Source organism: Xiphias gladius, chromosome 1 (genome assembly GCF_016859285.1).
Source record: "Xiphias gladius isolate SHS-SW01 ecotype Sanya breed wild chromosome 1, ASM1685928v1, whole genome shotgun sequence".
Lineage (NCBI taxonomy): Eukaryota > Metazoa > Chordata > Actinopteri > Istiophoriformes > Xiphiidae > Xiphias > Xiphias gladius.
Genome location: NC_053400.1, coordinates 14,415,750 through 14,437,045, shown reverse-complemented (window position 1 = coordinate 14,437,045; position 21,296 = coordinate 14,415,750). Strand labels below are relative to the sequence as shown.

Here is a 21,296-nt window from a genome sequence, read left to right as displayed (position 1 = left end):
TCGTCTCCTCTACTTCTGTGCCTCCTCCATCTTCCCACCCTTCCTTCCTTCTTCTATCTCCCCTCTTTTGCAAAAACAAATCACTCTGTACATCTCCCGGTTTCCCACTTCTCCCCTTCCTCACTTGGTTCCCCCTGTCTCTACCGTCCCCCAACCGCTTGTTCTCATAGCCACGATGAGTATGTGAGCAGGAAATATTACCATACCAAATGAAAGAGAGGGAATTTTTTCTTTCTTCCCCTTTCTTTTCATTCAACACTGCGTTACCTTCCCTCTCTCCCAGCCTGCTAATTAGTCGAGGGACTGGTGTTTGGGAGTTAAAAGAAGAGCGCACACGTTCATTCTCTTCTTCATACAAAAGGTTTTGATGGTGCTCCATCGTCTGCACACAGTAGCAGCAGCAAAAAGAAAAGCACATACTGAAGATTGAGTTTACATGGTTTTAATTCTATTGCTTTTATCTTTCTGCACATGGTCAGTCCACTGTAACATTAAATCTAATAAGAACATTGGAAAAGTTTTTTCTGCTGATACCAAGGCACTTCTCTCGGAACTTTATCAACAGACTAACTCTTAATTCAACATGTGTTTTCTTTTTCAATTATTTCATGGCAGAATACACTGTCTTCGCACAATGAAGCAAATGAGGAGCAAACAAATGGTGCCAGGATATGAACTCATAAATGACGTTATCATTCAGCAAATGAAAACAGAATATAGTACAACATACAAAATATTGTTAGCAATGTAGTTGCTGGTTTAATGTATAAAAAAAGATGACAGGTAAGCCAACATGTGTGTGTGTGTGTGTGTGTGTGTGTGTGTGTGTTGTGGACTGCGAACCAGAGGAAAGGATAACATCTTATTTTCACTCTGAATGTTTCGACAAAATCTGCTGAGTGAGGAGAATACTCTAATGGATATGTGGACATTCAGATGGCATGTCACAAGCATCTGTGTGTTCATGTGTGTGTTTGTGTGTGTGCCTGTGTGTTAATCTGCTGGGGCAACTCATCTTATCCTAAATGCCATGACCAATTTCACGCTCTCACGGGAAAGGTCGTTCCCCCAGCGTGTGTGCGCACACGGATGCTTGTGTGTTCACGCCCGCATTGTGTATATCTGAAGTTAACCCTGTTAACCCCAGTGTAGGTGAAAATCTGCTGCTGAGGCAGACTTTAGCAACAGAGATCCTGGCCAACGCTACTTAACGTCACTAGCCATCAATATCTATCACTCACTCTCTCACACACACACACACACACACACACACACACACACACACACACAATGTACATTTCATTTATATATACAATATACCTACATTCCCACAAAAAATTCTTACAAATTTGATACCTCTGCATAATCCTCCACCCAGTCTTAATCTTATTCTAGACCTAAATTTAAGTTTTAAAACCTCTCAGTGCTATGCTTAAAGTCTTGTGATGACTCACGTAAACATGTGCACACACAAACTCTCTCTCTCTCACACACACACACACACACACACACACACACACACACACACACACACACACACACAAACAACACACACACACAAATACTCACACAATTTGTTCAGTGATGTGAAGTCCACAGTCAAATCTGTACCTACGAACAGCCTGATGTATGCCTCCCTCATGCCTTACGGTGTGTTTTTGCATCTTACCAAGATCACATATTTTTTCTTCTGTAACACTAATATTGGACAACATTAACCCCCAAAAACTGTTACTCTGAACCATCAAATGAAAAAGACATTTTACAACATAAAATAGATTGTATGATGTGATGTACAATACAATATATGATATAGCTTTCAGACATGACTGAATCCATCAGTTGTGGAGAGACGTACAGAGACAGAGTGACAGAATGAGAGATCAAGTCTGACACAGAGTGCACATAAGTAAGAATCAAAAGACAGAGTGAGAAAGTGGGCGAGTGTGTGTGCTTTGTGGGCATGTGTGTGTGTGAGAGTTTAAGTGTGTGTCTTCCGAGGCCCCCGTTGATCATCTTGACACATGTCTGAGCATTTCTGTCACTTTAATGTCACTGTGGAAATTCTGCAGATTAGTACAACATCCGTCATGGTGCTAGGCCGATCCAAGTCAACAGAACGCATGCAATATTAAACGCTAATATTCCCCACAGCCTTTTATGCTCCAATATTATGGAGACAGAAGAAAGGCCCTGAATATTCACTCAGAGAGATGACATGGACAGGTTTGGGAGAAAAGTGAACACACGCGCACACACACACAGATGATCATACAAGAAAAGGACTCTGTATAGGCACGTACACATATTGCCCACACTCCTTTACATAATGATGTCTTTCACAGAAGCATAGATGCTGTAGAGATTAATTTACATAAAAAATCCACACAAACACACACACTAAAACGTATCCATTTTGCTTATTTCCATTGCATCTCTCTGAAACAAAACAATTACCGAATGTAGAAGTGTGAAGGAAAGAAACAGATCACGAGGACGGAAAGACCTGAGACAGTAAGAAAAATTGAGGAAATACAGGGGAGAAACATGAGAAACAGAGTCAAACAGGAATGAATTTAATACTTAGAAAGCAAGGCAATAAAGAGTGAGGGGGAGTAGAGAAACGAGAAAACGGCTGAGTGAAATGAAGCGAAAGACAAACAGGGAGAAAAAGAGAGCTGATTAGAGATGCATGCTGAGGGAATGTCATTGTTCTAGTCGATTTGAGACATTATTTAAACTGAGACCCAGGAGAGAAAGAAAGAGTATGAGAGAGAGAGTGATTGACAAAGAGAAGAGGATGTAGGTGGGGCGGGGACCTAGAGACAGGAAAGAGAAAATTGTAAAAAGAGAAATATAGAAGGTTGGGAAAAGAAAAAGTGCGAGGCAGAGAGATTTTTCCCTGCATTAGTCTGGGTGATGGCATTTACGTCGCAATGTCCACTGTATGTGTGAGAAAAATCTTTTTTTTTTCAGTGCCATCTTTGTGTAGACCTTTTGGCTTTGTAGGACATCATGGCCAGTCTTCACAACTTCAGAGAGCTGTTTGAGGTTTTGGGTCTCAGTTTAGAATCAGGTTTAGGTTAGGGTTAGGGTAAGGGTTGGGGTTAGGCATTTCATTGTGATGGTTAATGTTAGAGTACGGGACTAGGGAATACATTATGTCAAAGAGTGACCAACGTTGGTTTGTGCATGTGTGTGTGTGTAGTGCTTCTTTTCTATAAAAACTTATATTTTAGTTTGGAGTTCAGGTAAGACAAAAACTAGGGCGGGCGTTTGTTATTTGAGTTTAAGAGTAAGTAAAAGAAGCCAGTGAACAGCTGCTGGTTGACAGCTGTACTTCTCCACTAATGTCCCCTGTCCCCTCACACATACACACACACACACACACACAAACACACACACACACGCACACACAAATGCACGTACACGCTGGTGTATGAATGATACATGAGTAGTGAATAATGCAGGCTGTCCCTTTGCTACAGTGAGGTGGAGCAGTCATACTGAACTTTTCACTGTCGACAGACTACAGGCTTTTGTTGGGATGATGCTACTACCTGGCGAGTTGTATTAGCTTTGTTGCTAAGAACTGTTCCTGGGATTCTGGTTTAGATCAACTGGTCTGAAATCATAAGCTAACATTCTGCAGCATACCAGCATGTGAACAGTTTCTGTGATATTCTGTTGCTAACTGTGACCAGAAAATTACCATAAATCAACAGTGAAAAAAATTAGATGCTTTTGACGCAAATAAAATGTAATGTGATGTAATAATGCTATTTTAGCCCAACTGTAAAACATCATGCATTACGAGCTGGTTCATGTAGGATTCACGAAGACCCCGCATTATTATTGGGAACATAAAAACAAACCACATTTAATTTTCATAGCTACCATTCAGACAACTCACTCACATCCTTTTCAGGTTTAAATATTTTTTCTGATGAAGTAAGACAATGTAAAAAAAGGTGTAGACTATAAGAATTATTTTTAATTTGCCTACAGTAGATAAAATTGAAAATGTCCCAGATTTTGGTCTTTTTCTGGCAGAGACCACATATCCAGTTATTATAAATTACACAACCCTTTTTAAAGTCCAGCACCAACAGGGCCAATGTCAGTCAATGTAAAAATTATGTTAAATAATGTTCAACTTTCATTTATAACTTGAACAACATACAGTGTATTGTCTCATTTTGCAGACTGGTTGCACTGATAGCTGCCCATTAACCCAAACGTCGGGTTTGAAGCAGAACCTACTGGCACTGCTGGTATGACACATGCGTCCAAATGCATGACAGCTAACTCCACTTAGTCAATTTCACAGCAAATGAGGATTAAAACACTTATCTTCTAGACAAAAACACGGAAAAATATCTTACAGGGGATGGTTTCTAATAAATGTGTTTGTGTGTGTGTATGTGTGTAATTTATTAGAGAAGTTCCCTCTATGTTGTTAGGAAGGAAAGTACTTAATTAAGACCATGACGAGATTTTTCCCAGGGGGATTCTTCTGTGCTCACTGTGTGTGTGTGTGTGTGTGTGTGTGTGTGTGTGTGTGTGTGTGTGTGTGTGTGTGTGTGTGTGAGAGAGAGTGAGAGAGAGACAGATTATATTGTTGAACATGATATGAGCCATCTAATGCTGAATACCTGGATAATTCTGATATTGATAATTGGGAATAGAAATTCCTAAACCAATGTAAACAGGTGGAACTTGTGTGTGTCAACATGACCCTCTAATAACTTCGCAACAAATACTGTGTGTGATGTCCACCACCACACTTTTGAAACAGATTAAAATTACAAATTGGTGTTAAATGTTTTTGGGTTCAAATGCATATTACTCACATTATTTCCCTCTGTGTGGCTCTCAGGCAGACACAGACAGTGGTAAGGTGTAACACTGGTATCACAGTGGTCTGCATGGCCGTGACACTCACATCTGGCCAGATGACAGAGAAAGGGAGAGGAAGGGAGAAAGAGTAAGACAGAAATGATAAACATAAAACAAAACTGTGTTGCATAAAATTTGCTCATCAGAATGTCAAATTTATTATCACAGTCAAAAAACAAACAAAAAGGGGTTAGAAAACAATGTAACAAGAGCTCTTCCTCCTTTATAGTGTGCCCCCCCCCCCATGGCAGTAGTGCCATTAGGAAGTTCCCATTCAACATTTATAAATGCCATCCTGAGAATTATCAGAGCAACATAACAGATAGCAGACAGTCCTCTCTCTCTCTCTCACACACACACAGACACACACACACACACACACACACAGCAGTCATTTAATTATTCATTCAGATATTCAGTTGCTTTTTCTCTTTCTTTCTTCCCTCTGTGTATCCTTTCACCTCTTGTTCTCTTTATGCCACTTTCTGTTACAAGCTGGCTAGATTAATCAAATGTGAACCATAAAAGCACTGAAGATTTTCTCTATTTCAAATCACAAGTTTTTTTATGCAGTATTTCAGTTTTGTGGAAGCTGACAAGTCTTAGCTTCATTGCCTTTGAGATGGTGCAATGATTTGAGTCACTAAGGTAAAACTAAAAGAAGTGACAAGAAAATTGCAACGTTGTAACTTATCCCGCTCACACACAAACAATTTAGAAGATTGCTAATCAGGTAAAATGTTGTAAAAATGAAAAATGAACTTGCTTTTTGCAAAGCAATAAAGTCGTTTTTTATAATTTATTATGTCAGGAGTACACCTAAGAGGCAATGCTGTGACACCATGAAAAAATCCTACTGGTCCTGAGAAAAAAATGTTACTGGCAAACAAAAAGTTGTGCATTTAAAATGTTTATACACAGAAAGAAAAGGGCACCACCTACAGAAACTCAAACTTAGTCAACATCAGGGAACTCTAACCCTCAGTGGGGCATCAGTAGCATTTTTGCGCTTTTGACATGCTATGTCATATCCCATTATGGAATTTTTGATAAAATCGTTTGGTTCAACTAACTTCATGTTCTTCTTATAATGTCTAATAAATAATGATTGCATAGGCCCCAGTGGATATGATGTAAAATACAACAGCCTTCTAAACTGGTTATGAAACACTAATAATTCATATTTTTTATTGGCATCATTAGGATGAAATTGATAGATGTACAATGTACTAACATTGCACATACAAAGACTAAGGTCCTGATAGGGAATACAGGGTCAGTCTATCTGGGAAAAAAAACTACTAGATCGATAGCGCTAAATCGATAACTGGCATGGGCATTCGTTTATGGAAGATACTGAAGATGTATTTTGGGTCAGGTTCCATTTGAAGTGTCACAAAGTAAATAAGTTTTTAAAAATCTTTAAAAAATCGGGGGACCACTTATATGGTGTTAACAGACTTTTTCAAACTAACAGTGGTCGGGCTATAAAAACTGCTTGCTATTTACTTAATGAAAAGATGATATTACTGTAGTAAAGAAGGACATTGTTCTGTCACGTAGGACGAACATGAATGCAGAGATACACATGCTCAAGTTATAAGTGTACTTTCTCTTGCCAACATGCCTATTTACATGCTTTACAAAGAATGAGGAGAAAGATAAATAGAAGTATAATGAAAGAGAAGGGGGTGAAGAGGGGGGATAAAGAATGCACCGATGAGATTTCAGCAGCTCTAAATCTCTGTTTCTCCTACTTCACTGTAACAAGCTACTAATTAAAACAGCTTAGAGGGAGGGGGAGGGAGAGAAAGAGTTAGAGATGACTGCCTCCTGCATAATCCTATAATTACCAGTCATAAAAAATAGTCACTCTGTCAGTCTAATGAAGAGATGTGTTCACAATTACTCTCAAAAACCTCTGCTGAAATTCAACAATCAGTGTCAAAATATTCTTTTATAACAAACATCTTCAACTGTGGCAGGAATGACTGTTAACTAACAAAACTGGAATTATGCTACATATGCTGGTTCCCTTTCACTAATTAGTGAAATTGTTGACACTTACAAAAATATGTAAAGGTATTGTTGTTATGCAGAATATAAATATTTTTTATAGATATCAAATACAACAGAACTGCACTTTAAGATATAAAAGCTATATTTAGATTTGAGGTATGACAATTTGACTTTCTACTTCATGGTGTACAATTTAAGTTCTTCAAAACATAACGTAGAATTACATATCCAGATGAATTAATTTATTATGACAACAACTAAAACACCACCTACCACTTTCAGAAACAGATGAGATAGTTAGAGTGGATTTTCTGAGTATATATATTTTTAACTCCTCACCTGCCACTGATGGTGATCTCATTGATGGCATAGTATCTGTGTCGCTGGTTGACCCCGGCTACTTTTGTGTGGTATTGCCCTTTCAAATGTATCCTGACCTGGGTGGCATGTACCATTTTCTGCAGGGCAGGAGTGTTGTAGAAGTCATTATAGCCTGGCCTCAGGTTTGGCTGTGGGCTGAGCAGGCTGAATGTAATGTTACCTCCTGAGAAAGGCACATCGCTGGAATGCAGGAAACATAAACACACTTTAAACTAATTAGGCGTGAACAAAAAAACTGGAAAAAAATATGAATTTTTTAAAATATAAAATTTCAATAAAATTGTTTTTTGGTGATCGTGTGGGAAAGGACCTTTTTTTTTTAGCTGTGAGAAAATTTTAGGGACATCTCAATTTAGTAGTGATGCTATGGAGTAGTAACATCTTCAGATGTAATCAGTGGTGTACAACAGAACTAGAACGATAAACCACACAGGCTGATATATCGGCCAATATAAGCTTAATATAGATATATCGCTATTGTGGTATATGTCAGCAGATAAATAACTGCAGTACAGAAATGCCAGACTGGGTCTGAGGAATTGAGAAAGCCAGCTTTGTAGCCAGTGAGAACTGACAAGTTGATTTTAACACTGAACAATGTCCCTCTTAGTAAGCATCTTGGTCACAGTTCTTTAAAAAAAACAAATACAAGGGATACATATCAATAGTGTGGTTTCTATTAGAAAAGTATTATCAACCGATATACCGTTACCATATTTTTTAAAAATCTCAAATACTGATATCAGCCTCAAAAGTCCCCTACTGGTCGGGCCATAGTATACAGCAAATAATACAGTACACCCGAACAAAGAAGTGGCAAGTAAAAGACAAAAACTACTATTATTCTGTCTTCACCTCTACAGACGACTTCTTCACTTCCTTTTCCTCTGTCACCCCTCCCCTTAGAAGCCTTCTCCTATTTGTCTTTAGTTAATGCTAAAAGACTTATTCAGGCCACTTCTCTTGTGCATGTATGTGTGTGTGTTTATGTTTGTCTGGCTTCTAGCATAAAACAAATAGTGTACACACTATCATACCTACTGTTGTAAACATAAAGTACTGTACGTGTGTGTACATGTCCATAAAAATGCATTCTTAATGTAACTAAATGTACTTGTTCAGTGTTTCTACCTTGAGGTTCGGGTGTTCACCTATGGATAGGCAAGGTAGTAAAATCTTCTTTGAAACACACCTGAGAGCAGCTATGAACACACAAGCACACACCTATGGGTGCACACATGCACGCTCTTATTCAGGCCACTTATTCAGGCACTTACCACCCCCGCCAACCATTTTCATGGGGGAAACCCTGCAGTTTGCAAAATTAAACTAACTGAACACCAAACTGCTGTTAACTACTGAAACTTTTTTCTTTTGCAATCAGTTGCACATGGGAAAAGTTTCCAAATATAGTAAACTGTTCCCCCTTGACATTACACGTGATGTGTAATTAATAGGTCATTTATTAGCTAGTTAAACTTGAGAGAATGGCAACATCAATAACTTCTCTGCTTTTGAACAGTGCAAGGAATATTGCACTAGTCAATCTGGCTGGATTTTTCGCCAAAAAAGGGTCAAGCAACTTATTCCAAGCAATAACAAAAAAGGATATTTACATGCTTATGAGTTTTTTTATATGAAGTGCATATTTCGGCCATTATTCAATTCAAAATGAGATCTTGTAAACAACAACACGCATGATTCCAGTGAGGGCATTTTTGTAAACTTCAGTAACAGGTTTTTTTTTTAAATGTGAATTGGCTGTGATACTACAACTGTTACCATTAAATTAACGAGACAAGTACAGCACCAAAAGTCTTTTACTGTTTTTAACATTAGCATTACCCACTGCTGCGTGCTCATCTCTGTTGCATCACAAAATTACCTGTTTATCTGTACCTGTAGAAAGGATGCAAATGGGTCACTAACAGCACTCCTGGAGCAGAACTGTAACTGGCTGGTATGAAAACACCTGAAATGACTGAGAGGCTCTTAAATTTATCTTGCCAGACACTCCAGCAAGCTCAGAGGAAGCAATGTCCCTTGCAGGATTAAATGAATCTTGCAAGATAAAAAACATAAATATTGCAAGATCAAAGACAGTGCTCTTTTTGATATAATTATCAACTGCTAATGTCACAGAGAGTGTTATTATGTTGCCAGTGTGAGGTTCAGTTGCTCTCATGCCAATTTAACTAATACGTATAACTGTGCCAGGAAAGGTTGTATGTGATATCATTTGTCAGTCAAGTGAAAAATAAGCAGTGACTACATAATCTGTGATCTATTCATACCTGTTCTATCTACTGCCAACCAAGGCCTTCATTCAAGCAGCTATGCCAAGATTTAGTGTGTGAGATGAGTGTATGTTAGACTACGTTCCAAACCCAATTTCTCTATCTAGTGCCAATCGCCCGTTAGCGGTCATGTGCCAAGGCAACGCTGTAGGTGGTTAGCTTCAATAAATCTAGTCACTGTGAGAGTGCCTCTGTGTGTATGTGTGTGTGTGTGTGTGTGTGTGTGTGTGTGTGTGTGTGTGTGTGTGTGTGTGTGTGTGTGTGTGTGTGTGTGTGTGAGAGAGAGAGAGAGAGAGAGAGAGAGAGAGAGAGAGAGAGAGTGTGTGTGTGTGTGTGTGTGTGTGTGTGTGTGTTTACTGTCTGTGTGTAATGCATATGTTTGATTTCCTATGATTTCTTTTGACTTACGTTTTGCATATGTTTGTACATGCACTAACAGATACAAACACGTGTGTACAAATGTGCCTTTATATGCGTTTGTGTGTGTTCATATATTTCCTTATTTAGTCTTGCCAGTAATTTTCTGTGTAATCTCCTTTGCATTAAAGAGGCAATGACCACCAGATAGCATACAATAAGAACATGTGGTCCTGCTCTGGGGAAAATGCCCCAAGCAGAAAAGACTGACTGAAGAGTTTATTTTCAGCTTTTCCATGTATAGCTGACACAGTTTCAAATGGGATGATTACTCTGTGGCCAGAAACAGCTTCATCTTAAGTCACTAAATATTTGTTAGTTATTATTTGTTATTAGTGTCCATATTACTGCTTCAGCGTATTAGTACATAAGAGATATACATCATATTTTCAGTGTATGGTCAATATTAATATATTCAATGACAATGACTACTTTCCATTACCATGCGTTCACATATCATACCTACCTGCGCAGCTGCAGACAATTGACTGAGTCTGGTCTCAGTAAAGGCCCATTGTTCTGCATTTCAAACACATTGCAGTTTCTGGCCATGTACTGCCAGTCTAACCAGGGCTGTTCTGTGGTGGTTCCACTCTGGGGTTCTGTGAGGTCAAACCTCCGCCTTTGGATCAGAACGGATTCAGGCAAGAGGCCGCCAAACTGAACTATAATGTAGAATACCTGGAGAAGAGAGGGGTACGAGTTAGACTGAATAGCACCAGATTTGCAATACAGTTGCATCTGTACAATGTTATGCAATTCAACACAGCAGGCATGCAATAAATCCAATATGGTGAAGCTTTAAATCTTCAGATTTTGTTGACACTGTGCCAGACATATTTAATCACCTCTATGGTAATATTCAAGGCCATAGTAAGAGCTGTTATTGTTTTGCATTGCATTATACTAAGAGGTGCTACTAATTTTCTGCTGCCTCATATATTTAAAGGGTGTGGACAAAACATTAAAACATATTGGTCATTTGCTGTGTGTTGATCCAAACCGCATTTTAATGACAGGTCCTCTGCAGTCTTTTTCAAATGGTAAAAATGCCATTTTGCTCATAAATCATTACTTGTCTTTTGTATCAGGACACAAAATTATAATTAAGGGTTTGTGTTGAAAACAGACAGCCCTCACACAACACATACACATATTTACACACACACACACACACACACACACACACACACACACACACACACACACACAAGTACAGACAAGTGTGTCTGTGTGTAGGTGTGGGTGTGTGTGTTAAGTGTTATCTGCCCCACTACAGTGGGTACTGGGACAGTGGCTTACACAGCAGGGAGCGCATTAAGCCACAACCACTGTGCAAACCCACACACACTAACACACATACCCCGAACTTCAGAAAGTGTCTTTTATCTGGGGACTTGAGTTGAGCAACCGCGTCAGGACAGCTCCCAAAATCCTGCCCACACTCACATACACACTTCAGAGAGAAGAGGGATGAGTCTTTTGACAACCCCAGAGTCAACAGTGCCCAAATCCAGCAATCTCTCTCTCTCTCCCCTTCTCTCTATTGCTCACTCTCTCTCTCTATTTCTCTCTTTGCCCCCCTGTCTGTCTCTCACTGCTTCGTTTAGAAAGAAGATGAAACTACTGTCCGCACCACACACAGGTGCAAGCAAATAGATACAGTGCAGTGTTTGTATTGTACAATTCCAACTCCATAATGACAGAATTTAAATGACTGTCCAAGCCTCAGAAGCTAACAACAAATGTGACTATGATGAGCAGGTAAGGAGGCTGATACACCTTTTAGATGAAACACTGACCTAGAATGACTCACATTTGTTGTCATTCTGACTGGGTCAACACGTATTATCTGACATTGGCTCACAACCAGCACCAGGGTTTCATGTGCATGCAATGCTGCTCAATATTGACATAAAAGCATGAAAATGGTATTCTGTAATAACTATAGAGTATCTACAGACTTATCATAGGAAAAGCATAACCAAATTGTAGATATTGACTCCAATTTGTAATCATCTAAATAAAAAATTCTGCTTCTTTATATCTCACACATATTTTCACATGAGAGCGTAGGTTGTTGCAATAATTTTAAATAGTGTCCAAATTATTTACACCACTGTTTATGCATCCACATTTGTATCCTTAAAGTAAATATTGAGTGAGTGATATGAGATGAGTTACCTGGTATTGTCCATTAGCCAAATCCACAGTAACTGTGACTCCTTCATCCAGTTCCTGTGTAGTCATGATCTTAGAAAGCCATGGGGTGCCCATGTCCTGATCATTGATATAACTGAGTGGATGAGCATTAAGGTTCAGTCTTAAGACTCTGTCATTGGTGGTGTCCTCAACAGCATTGGGAATGCAGTATCTGTAAACAGTGACAGTCTTTAGGTACACAACAGTACCAGTTATTTTAAATTAAACTGTAATAATACTCGTTTTCAACACAGGACTTCCCTATATTAACACTTAAGTCTTTGTAGGGTAAAGCTTTAAACAGGCATTTAGAAGTGACCAAAATGCAGACTCATCAAAATAAATACATACAAAAAAAAATAATAAAAAACTTTGTTATTAAGCAGTGCAGAGGACTGCTGGGGATAAACCAGATTTTCACTTACAATATTTAGTCACAGTTATGCGTACATGAGAAGTTGTGGTACTGTACCTCTCAACTAAAGGGTGTACTCTGGGGTGACTGGGTGGACAGCGACACTCTGACTGGGCATGGAGCTCAGGCAGGACTCCTGAGTACAACTCCACTATTTCCCTGTTAAAACAAGAAACAGTAGAGTATATTAAACTATAATACAACACTAGAGCAAAATGTAATCCTATCCATAGTAAACTGGAATGAGAAAAGGACCATTTTACTATTACATGAAGTTAATAGTTAAATATTGCTTAATGAGTTAGCAGTTTTTATGAAAATGCATTTGACTCAACCTACATGGCTATGTTTTATATGAAAAATATAATGAAATAAAACATTTTAAACACCAAAGAAAAAAATAAAAACGCAGGAATTCCCAAAATTTGGGGATATCAAGTTGTGCAGTGATAGCGAGACTGAACTAGTCTGAGACTAAAAAATGACAGTAACAATCGACAAACCTTTGTACCAACTTCGGTTTTGAGATAAAATCTCAAAGCCCCCGGGGATTGGCTTTACACTGAACACTTAGGGCAAAGTGGAAAATCAGAGGCCTAATTTGAAAACTCGATCCCTCATTTTGTCTCACCCCAATCTTGATGAGACAAACTTGTAAGCTCCAAGTCCTTACTGTGTGCAATACATCACTGGTAAGCAAAAGACTAATTGCCTTGTATTGAATTCTCGGGAAAATCCTTTGGAAGCAGTATGGATATTAAGATGCAACGATTACCATTCTTTCCTCTTACCATCTCTCCTTTTATCACTCCATACTGCTCCTCTTCCCTTCTTGATTTACTCTATACAATACCTCTGTTTATTTCTCCTCATTTTTATCGTTTTTCCCTTTAATCATTCTGTCTAGAGCTATGACTTCCCCTCCTTTGCTTGTGTAAATCATGGTTCCCTTCCTTCTTCCATCTAACCTTTTCTTTCACAACACTCGTTTCCTTTGGTCCATTTGTGATTCCTCCCTCTCTCTCTGTAGATAGCTGCTCATTGCCTGACTCTCGCCTCGCTCTATCCAACTCACCTGTTGGTCAGAGTGGCAGGATAAAATCTAAAGTCCTGCATCCACCCAATGAACTGATTAGACCCTGGAGAGATGAAAAGAGAGGAGAAAAAAGAACATCAGGAAGGTGTTAATGGGTTTGTCCTGAAGGACGTGAGTGAGAGGATTTCACAGTATTTAGTAGATTATCTTATCAGTTTCTTGATACAAGCTAAGTGAGGCTGCCCACAGCTGCTTATAATGGCCAAGTTCACGAAACAAAGCCGAACAGGATCTGCCACAGTCTACATTTGCTTCCACTAGAGAGCAACAGGACTTAAAAGGGCAAAATCATTAGCTTGGTTTGAGACCAGGGCAAAAACAGGCCTGTCTAAGGATAACCAGGTATTACCCATTTGCTTCACCCATTTTCCCAACAGTGGAAAACTGTGTTTAACTGATCTGAATATTTACTGTAGAAAGCTTTATGTCCAAAACCACTGTCTATTCTGGACTAATTGAAATTATTTTTTCTAAACTGTGGAGAAGACGATATTAAGCAGGATGCAGAGCTGCTACAAATAACTATTATTTTCATCATTAATTAAACTGCCAAATACTTTGTTACCTCCACCCATGTGTCTGTTTGCTGGTTTGTTTGTTTGTTTGTTTATTTGTCAGCAGGATTATGCAAAAAGGGCTGAACTGATTTGCACCAAACTTAGTGGAGAGATGGGGCATGGGCCAGGGAAGAACCCATTCAATTTTGTTGCTGATCCAGTTAAAGGGGCGGATCCACAAATTTTTAAATCACTTCGTTAACATTGTGAGGTAGGGCATTTTTGGCTTCGGCGGAGGTATGCGCTCTACTGACTGCAATTCTAGTTTATTAACTGATTCATTGTTTGGTCTATAAATGACAGAAAATTGAGAAAAAAGCCCATTACAAGTTTGCAGAACCAAAGATGATCACAGATGAATCTTCTGTTTATTCACTAATTGATTAATCTCTATTTTTTTAAGATATAATAAATGTACAGTGTAAGTTGGTCTAAAAAGTGACAACAAGTTTCAAGTTGGGAATGCAAGGATGTACAGTACATCATACAAAGGTGTTGGACTTAAGGTGCCACAATATCAAGTACGCCTAGATGCCAAAGTATGTTTATCAAGAAAACATAGACTGAAATATGTTAAACATATGAGCACAATGTCCAGAAACACATGTGGATACTGGACTGCATACAAGAAACAACATCAAACACGTAAATAAACACTGGCAAGCCCCCGAACGTCTCCTCAAACGACCATACTTATGCGACAATGTTGGATAGAGACCCACACAGACAATGATGCTGGTCCAAAGAGAGCCAGTCTTTTAGTGTCCAACAAACTTCTGTCTAGTTTGACAACAACTCTTAGAAAATGGATAACGTCTCTCAGCATCGACAGAACCCATGCCATGTCTAGCTTTGTCTGTGAAAGTGTGTGCATGTGTGTCTGAGGCTTTCCCTGTGTGTATTCCAAAAAACATCCTCACTTTAGAGAAAGAGAGTGTATGACTGTGTGCATCTATGTGTGTATTTGCATTTGAGAGAGGCTTTGCCATGTTTGGGCCAACTATAGTGTGTGTGTTGGGGGTTTATGAGTGTGTAAAACAGAGCGTGAGCAAGAGAGTGTTATGGGATGTAAGTGTGTTAGTGTGTGGTTGTGCAGCCTTAGGCTTTGGCTCAGGATTTCTTTAGCGTGTGGAAATGGGATTATGCCTTCCTCTGAAAAGCACTCTCTCTATTGTTACTGGGATGATGCAAGGTATAAGCCTTAATTCTCTTTTCTCTGTGTAGGTCTCTGTCTTTTCTCTCTGTTTTTCGGATTCTGTCAACCATCTCTCTCAGTTTCCCCTTCTTTGTTATTATGTTTTCAGAACTGATGACATTTAATACAGACAACTAGGGGTTATGAATTATTTTTGTCTCTTTTTTTTCTCTATGTCCTTCATTGGCCCTGTCACAACTCTGAACATTAAAGATAATGGCAACAGCAACTGCAATTTAATACTATAGGTCCTTGGATTCCGGCAGCAAACACACCTTGACAAATACATTGCATTTCCTTTGACTGCTTCCCAATAAAAGCCCCCCCATGTTTTGCCAACTGAATGCTTTTGATTAACGTTAAGACATTAATGCATCAACAATCACTTAATCTATCAGAAAAGTAATCGATGATCACTGATATATATGACAAAATTAAAAACTGTAACACTGGATTATACACATGCTGCATTGTTTCCTGTGAATCCTCCATGTGTGTAAAGGCCATTTGAATCCTGCATGGGAATGGCAGCATCCACCAGTAAAAATGAAAAAGGTAATATGAGAATGTAAATACACTGAATAGCTATCGCTGGTTAATCTGGTTAATCTCCCATATTGTCGCAAATTTGTGACCACTCAAGCTCATGCATGTTTTGATAAATCCACACCACTGCACCAAATCAGTTCTCTTAAAGCTATTAATGATCTGTTTTTAGCAGCTGATTCAGGAATATTCTGGGCCTCTTTAACCAATCATGCTATCGTTATCGATTACTTTAAAAACATTGGCTGGCATAAGCTCTTCTCTTGTCAACTTCTCATTGTACTTATCATACACACAGGTTTTCCCCTCCAAAAACAGACATAGTTTCTAATCAATACATCTGATCAGCATCCGCATAATCAATCCACTGATCAGAATACCAGATACAGCCCCAGGTCAAACAACCACACACACACACACACACACACACACACACACACACACACACACACACACACACGTTCCCTCTCTCTCTCTCTACCCTGAGCCAATTGCTTGTATTGATCACCCCCTCTGATGTGATCTTCAGCTGATCAGATCCTACCTGAAGTGAACTCGGGATCAATGCCTGATAAACGAGAAGAAAAACACTCGTTTATCACCCTGAAGATGAACGGATATCATTTTTCTCTCAATTTCTCTCCTACTGACTGAGACGGCTCCCAGGCACCACCAATCAATCACAGATGTGTAGTTGAAGGCGGATAAAGGCTGAGAGGAAAATAAAGGTGGAGTAGCCACTGACACCATATCAAGATATACAGACAAGATAAACTAAGAGGTAATTTTTCTCCACTCGGTGGTAAAAAAACAGATGGTGGTGCCTGTTGAGGAGGATGGAACATACAATTGAATGTGTAACTATATACATTTTTTACCGTTTTATCATTTTGATACGTTTGAAAGATATTTTACTACAATACTGCTGAAGAGCTGAAGCATCTGGGGAATCTTGAACTAATGTAGTACTAGTCCAGGGTCCTAACTTCTTAACAAGTCAAAAATATAAAAGCTTAAATATTTATGTTCAAAAAAAAGAAAACAGCCATCTTTACCATTAGAGCTGAGTCCCACCCACATGGCACCATCCACGCTGATATCAAAGAGTCTGGCAGTCAGAGGTTGTGTGTCAAATGGTGTCCCATCCTCCTCAAGCCCATCCAGGAATAGACTGACACGTCTGTCATGGACCTGGAAAACAGTCAAAGTGAGACGAAAGTCTTTGTATTTACTGTGCGTATTTCCAGCTTTGTACAGTGAACTGTCTATATTTTCTGTGGAAGAAAACCACAAGGTGTCACCAAATTCTGACTGTTACACTATATTACAGCAATTATAATAACTACAGTAAACAATAAATCACTTAGTCTTTCCAGAGTACCTTTTCAGAGTAGCATGAACATTTGACTGAGGTGAGAAAAGACAAGTACTGAGCAGTCACTTTTTTGTGTTTTCTGTTTTTTCTGAGAAAAAAAAACAACCTTGACTGACCTGTTGGTTTTTCTCTAACAACATTTTGGGAGCAAAAAACAAAAAAAAAAGATGATCAAGTAATAAATCAGCATTAACATGAAGCATCACTGGATACCGTTAACGGTCTAAGTACCACAGTGAGACCTGTACATGTAAGGGAGCGGCCTGGGGGGGGGTTATGTAAAGTAGTAAAGTATCATAGTAAAGGCCTAGCAGGCAGTTACTGCTATAAAACACAACGTCTCAGAGAGAGTGGCAGCTGCTCTGTGTGTGCATAAGCGCATCTTTATACAAAAGTGTATGCACACATTCTGCATGCTTGTGTGTGACCATGTGTGTGTGAATTATACATACAGCTAATCTTCCAGCTCATTTCCCCAGTAGCAGAAAGAGCCTCAGGCTAAACTGCCTCAGCCGCAAATTAGCTTTCTGTTTGACCAAAAATCTCCTCTCCACTCCTTTCCTCTCTCCTTTCCCGATCTGCTGCATGAATATTAAAAACTGCACTGCATACAACACCGTCAAAGCAGGCGCAGCTCCCTCTCACATCAAACCCGGGCAAAAAGAAAGATACTTCCATAAGAGCCCCCCCGCCTCAAAAAAAAAAAAAAAAAAAAAACAAACTTTAATGTGCCCCCCCATTCCACTGTCTCCCTTTACCCCATCTCCAAATCCTGTGTTTGGGAAACACACAGTGGGACTACTGATAAACGTGACTCTCCCTGTCTTTCTAGAGTCCCCTTTTCCTTCCTCATCTTTCTCATCTCTCTTCCACTCTGGTCCTCCTTGCTTTGTCCTTTCTCCTCTTTATGAGGTCATTTGATTCCTTCACCTTTTTCTGTTTTTGAGTTTCCTTCCCTCATATTCATTTGCTCCCTCTCTCCCTATTTCTCATAACCATCTTTACTGTCTTTTCCCTCTCAGATGATGACTTCCATCTCTCATCTTCCTTCCTGTCTCTTTCCCTCATGTTTATCTTGCCCTGTCCCTCTCACTTGTTGTCAGCTCTTTAGGGAAGTTGAAAAAGGTGTGAGAAGTGAAATAAGTCCAAGTCAAAAAACGCCTTTAGGGGATGAAGGCAGGCCCAGACAAGTGTCTGCCTCTCAGAGGATAGTTAAGACGCCCAGACAGACACTTTCATGATGGCTGATTGAAGACTGGGCGAGAATAAAAGTGAAAAAAGGAAAGAGAAAAAAAGAGACAGGAGGGAGAAAAAGAAAAGTCAGAGAGCGGGTGTAAGAGAGGGAGCTAGAGGAAGGGGCCTCTTTAGGAAGCTCTAAGCCAGAGCTGTGTGGCTCTTGGGGAGATGTGAGGCAGTTGTCAAGCCTGATGTAAATGAATCCTGAAGCACTTCATCCTTCTTAGCCGCCACGCACCCTTTTGAAACACAGCCAACTCCCCTTTGTTAGCTTTCACATACACTTTCCTTCCATTTTTCCTTTTCCCTGTCCCTCTGTATTTTTACCTCATTCTTTCTTCTACCTCTCTCGATCTCTTTTAGCCAGTTTAACTTCAGAGTTCTTTGAGAATGGAGAAAAGAAAGAAGAAAGGAGTCAGAGAATTTTTTAGTGTTGATAACTAGTCTCATTTGGACTGTGTCCACTAAGTCCAGAAGAGAGGAATTGACTACTTTAAACTCTACCTATCCTCTTCCGTTTATACAGGGGATATGTAATTGTGTGAAGCCTTCTTAACCAAAGCACTTTAAGGTAGCATAATTGCAAGGATTTTCAGATAGTAGTTAATATGTGTTCAAACGATTAATAATTGTGCAATTTGACAATATGTAGTGTAGATGTATGTTGCATATTCAATTTATTGAATGTCCTGTTGTCCTACATGCCTAATAATAATCTCTCAATGTGCAATGTGCACCCATAACAAAAATAGCTAAGGTTAAATCTTCCTTTAACAATTGTGACTGCAATATCTAAAAAAAAAAAAAAAACTTGGGTTCCATAATCATGTAAACTTAAGCTACAGTTCAGTAATTTGATACACACCTGTTCCTTAGTGCATTGGATTGTTTTGTTTTTTCTTGGATATGGAATCTTAACCCCTGCACCACATGTGGTCCCCTCCATCATTCATGGCTCTATTTGAATAAGGCCTGGTTGACTACAGTTAAAATGCTTTCTCCTCCAACATTCCTGCAAAGCCACAACTCATGTTAAACCTAACAGACACTAACAGCATTCTTACATTACATATTGTTTCAACATTATATCATATTATGTTAATTTTAGCTACAGTTATTTTTAACTTCTGCCATTCTGTGACTTGTGGCTATAATATTGTCTATGTGCAGTATCGCCATCTACAGGGAGTGCTGCAGGTGTTTCACGAGGCTGTCAAATGAAATGCACCATACCATATTTTATATCTCCTATTCAAAGAAAAGTTTCATTATTTTCCCTTCCTTATTAAATAATTTCTTTCAGCTTTGTTTCTAAAGGTTTCTGTGCTCTTAGGGAGTTTGAAGCACCCTTTGCCTGTGCGAAAACCCACCCCACTGGCAATGTTACCAACTAAGCCTCTATAAAAGCCCAGGAAAACCCTGAGTGGAAAGCTTTTAGTGATCTGTAGGCTGGCATTTTGACTAAAGCTCTTCTCGATTTTCACACTCCTGCCAAGCCATGGCTCCATACACATTGTGGACAGCAGAGAGGCAGAGAAAATATGAATAATAATACAATGTGATATATAGAATAATACTGCCTGTATTTTACTCTTCAGGATTTGCAGACTATAAACCTATTGATTTGAGTAGTAAATTAATCTGGTGTTTTTTTAAAAGTATAAAGGAACAAGACGAGGTCAGAACCTAGTATATGCCTGGACCGCCCTTTATCTCTTTGCTTCTCTCGTACTCTCTATACAGGAATTTAATACAGCAAAATTCCAAATAAAGCTAATCTCATTTGCTCTCATGTCTTTGTGTTTCTGTTGTCAGACAATAGAACAAGTATGAAAAATTGACTGAAACATGGCCCATTTAGACTAAATGTTAACCAGCAGTCATTTCCAAGCCATTTCAAAGCTGCTGCTCTGCACTGTTAAAATCCTGATTTTATAACTGCATCTGTCAAAATCACCATACAGATAAGTTAAAGAAAACACCTGTGCTGTGATTTCGGCTATATTTACTTGTAAAACTTTCATTCCGAGAAAAAGTTACAAGCTCATTCATGTCTGTGTCAGCTGCAATGCGGACAATTGAATGAGACACAAAGAGAGGTGTGCCTGCGGTGGCCAAGTCCGACTTCATGCCCACAGGGCAATACCGGCTACTCTCTTCTACGGAAAGTAGCTAAGGTTTGTCGAAAAAGTCGCTAGACTGTTCGTTAGGTGATTTTGTGAGGAAAAGTCGCCGAAGGGGTGTGAAAAGTCGGTAAATCTATTACTGTTACTGTTACTTTAATGTTAAACTCTCAGCAATATAAGCAAGTATGCAGCTACCGAATACACAAATATGTTTGGTTTGCAGATCCTGCAAGGCTATACTTCAAAACACACATTGGAGAGTGACTATAGTACATATAATATCACTATACTGTAATATAACATTTTTGTCATAATCAAAATGTAGATAAGCTGGGGCTTGTTGTGGAGTGCTGGCCATTTCTGACAGACAGCTGTCATAACGCAGTTTCATACTAGAGCAATTCAGTTCAGCAATTCACCTGAATAAATATTTTATACTAAACAGCCAGACATTATCCAAACATCTGACATGTTGCTCAAAGCGTAAGGCTTAAAAATAACATTTTATTTACAAGTGGAACAGGGCTGCTGAATT

General features: G+C 39.1%; 1 protein-coding gene across 1 annotated transcript in view; it reads right to left on the bottom strand.

Annotated features, from left to right (window-relative positions):
* The window catches only part of ush2a (Usher syndrome 2A (autosomal recessive, mild)), a 223,593-nt gene that overhangs the window by 175,685 nt on the left and 26,612 nt on the right, over positions 1–21,296 (bottom strand). Inside the window, exons 6-12 of the mRNA XM_040127015.1 lie at positions 17,080–17,215; positions 13,706–13,769; positions 12,688–12,789; positions 12,198–12,387; positions 10,480–10,694; positions 7,258–7,479; positions 4,854–4,947 (exon numbers count right to left, since the gene is read on the bottom strand). Coding sequence (XP_039982949.1) covers positions 4,854–4,947; positions 7,258–7,479; positions 10,480–10,694; positions 12,198–12,387; positions 12,688–12,789; positions 13,706–13,769; positions 17,080–17,215 — 1,023 coding nt within the window. The remainder of the gene's footprint in view (positions 1–4,853; positions 4,948–7,257; positions 7,480–10,479; positions 10,695–12,197; positions 12,388–12,687; positions 12,790–13,705; positions 13,770–17,079; positions 17,216–21,296) is intronic.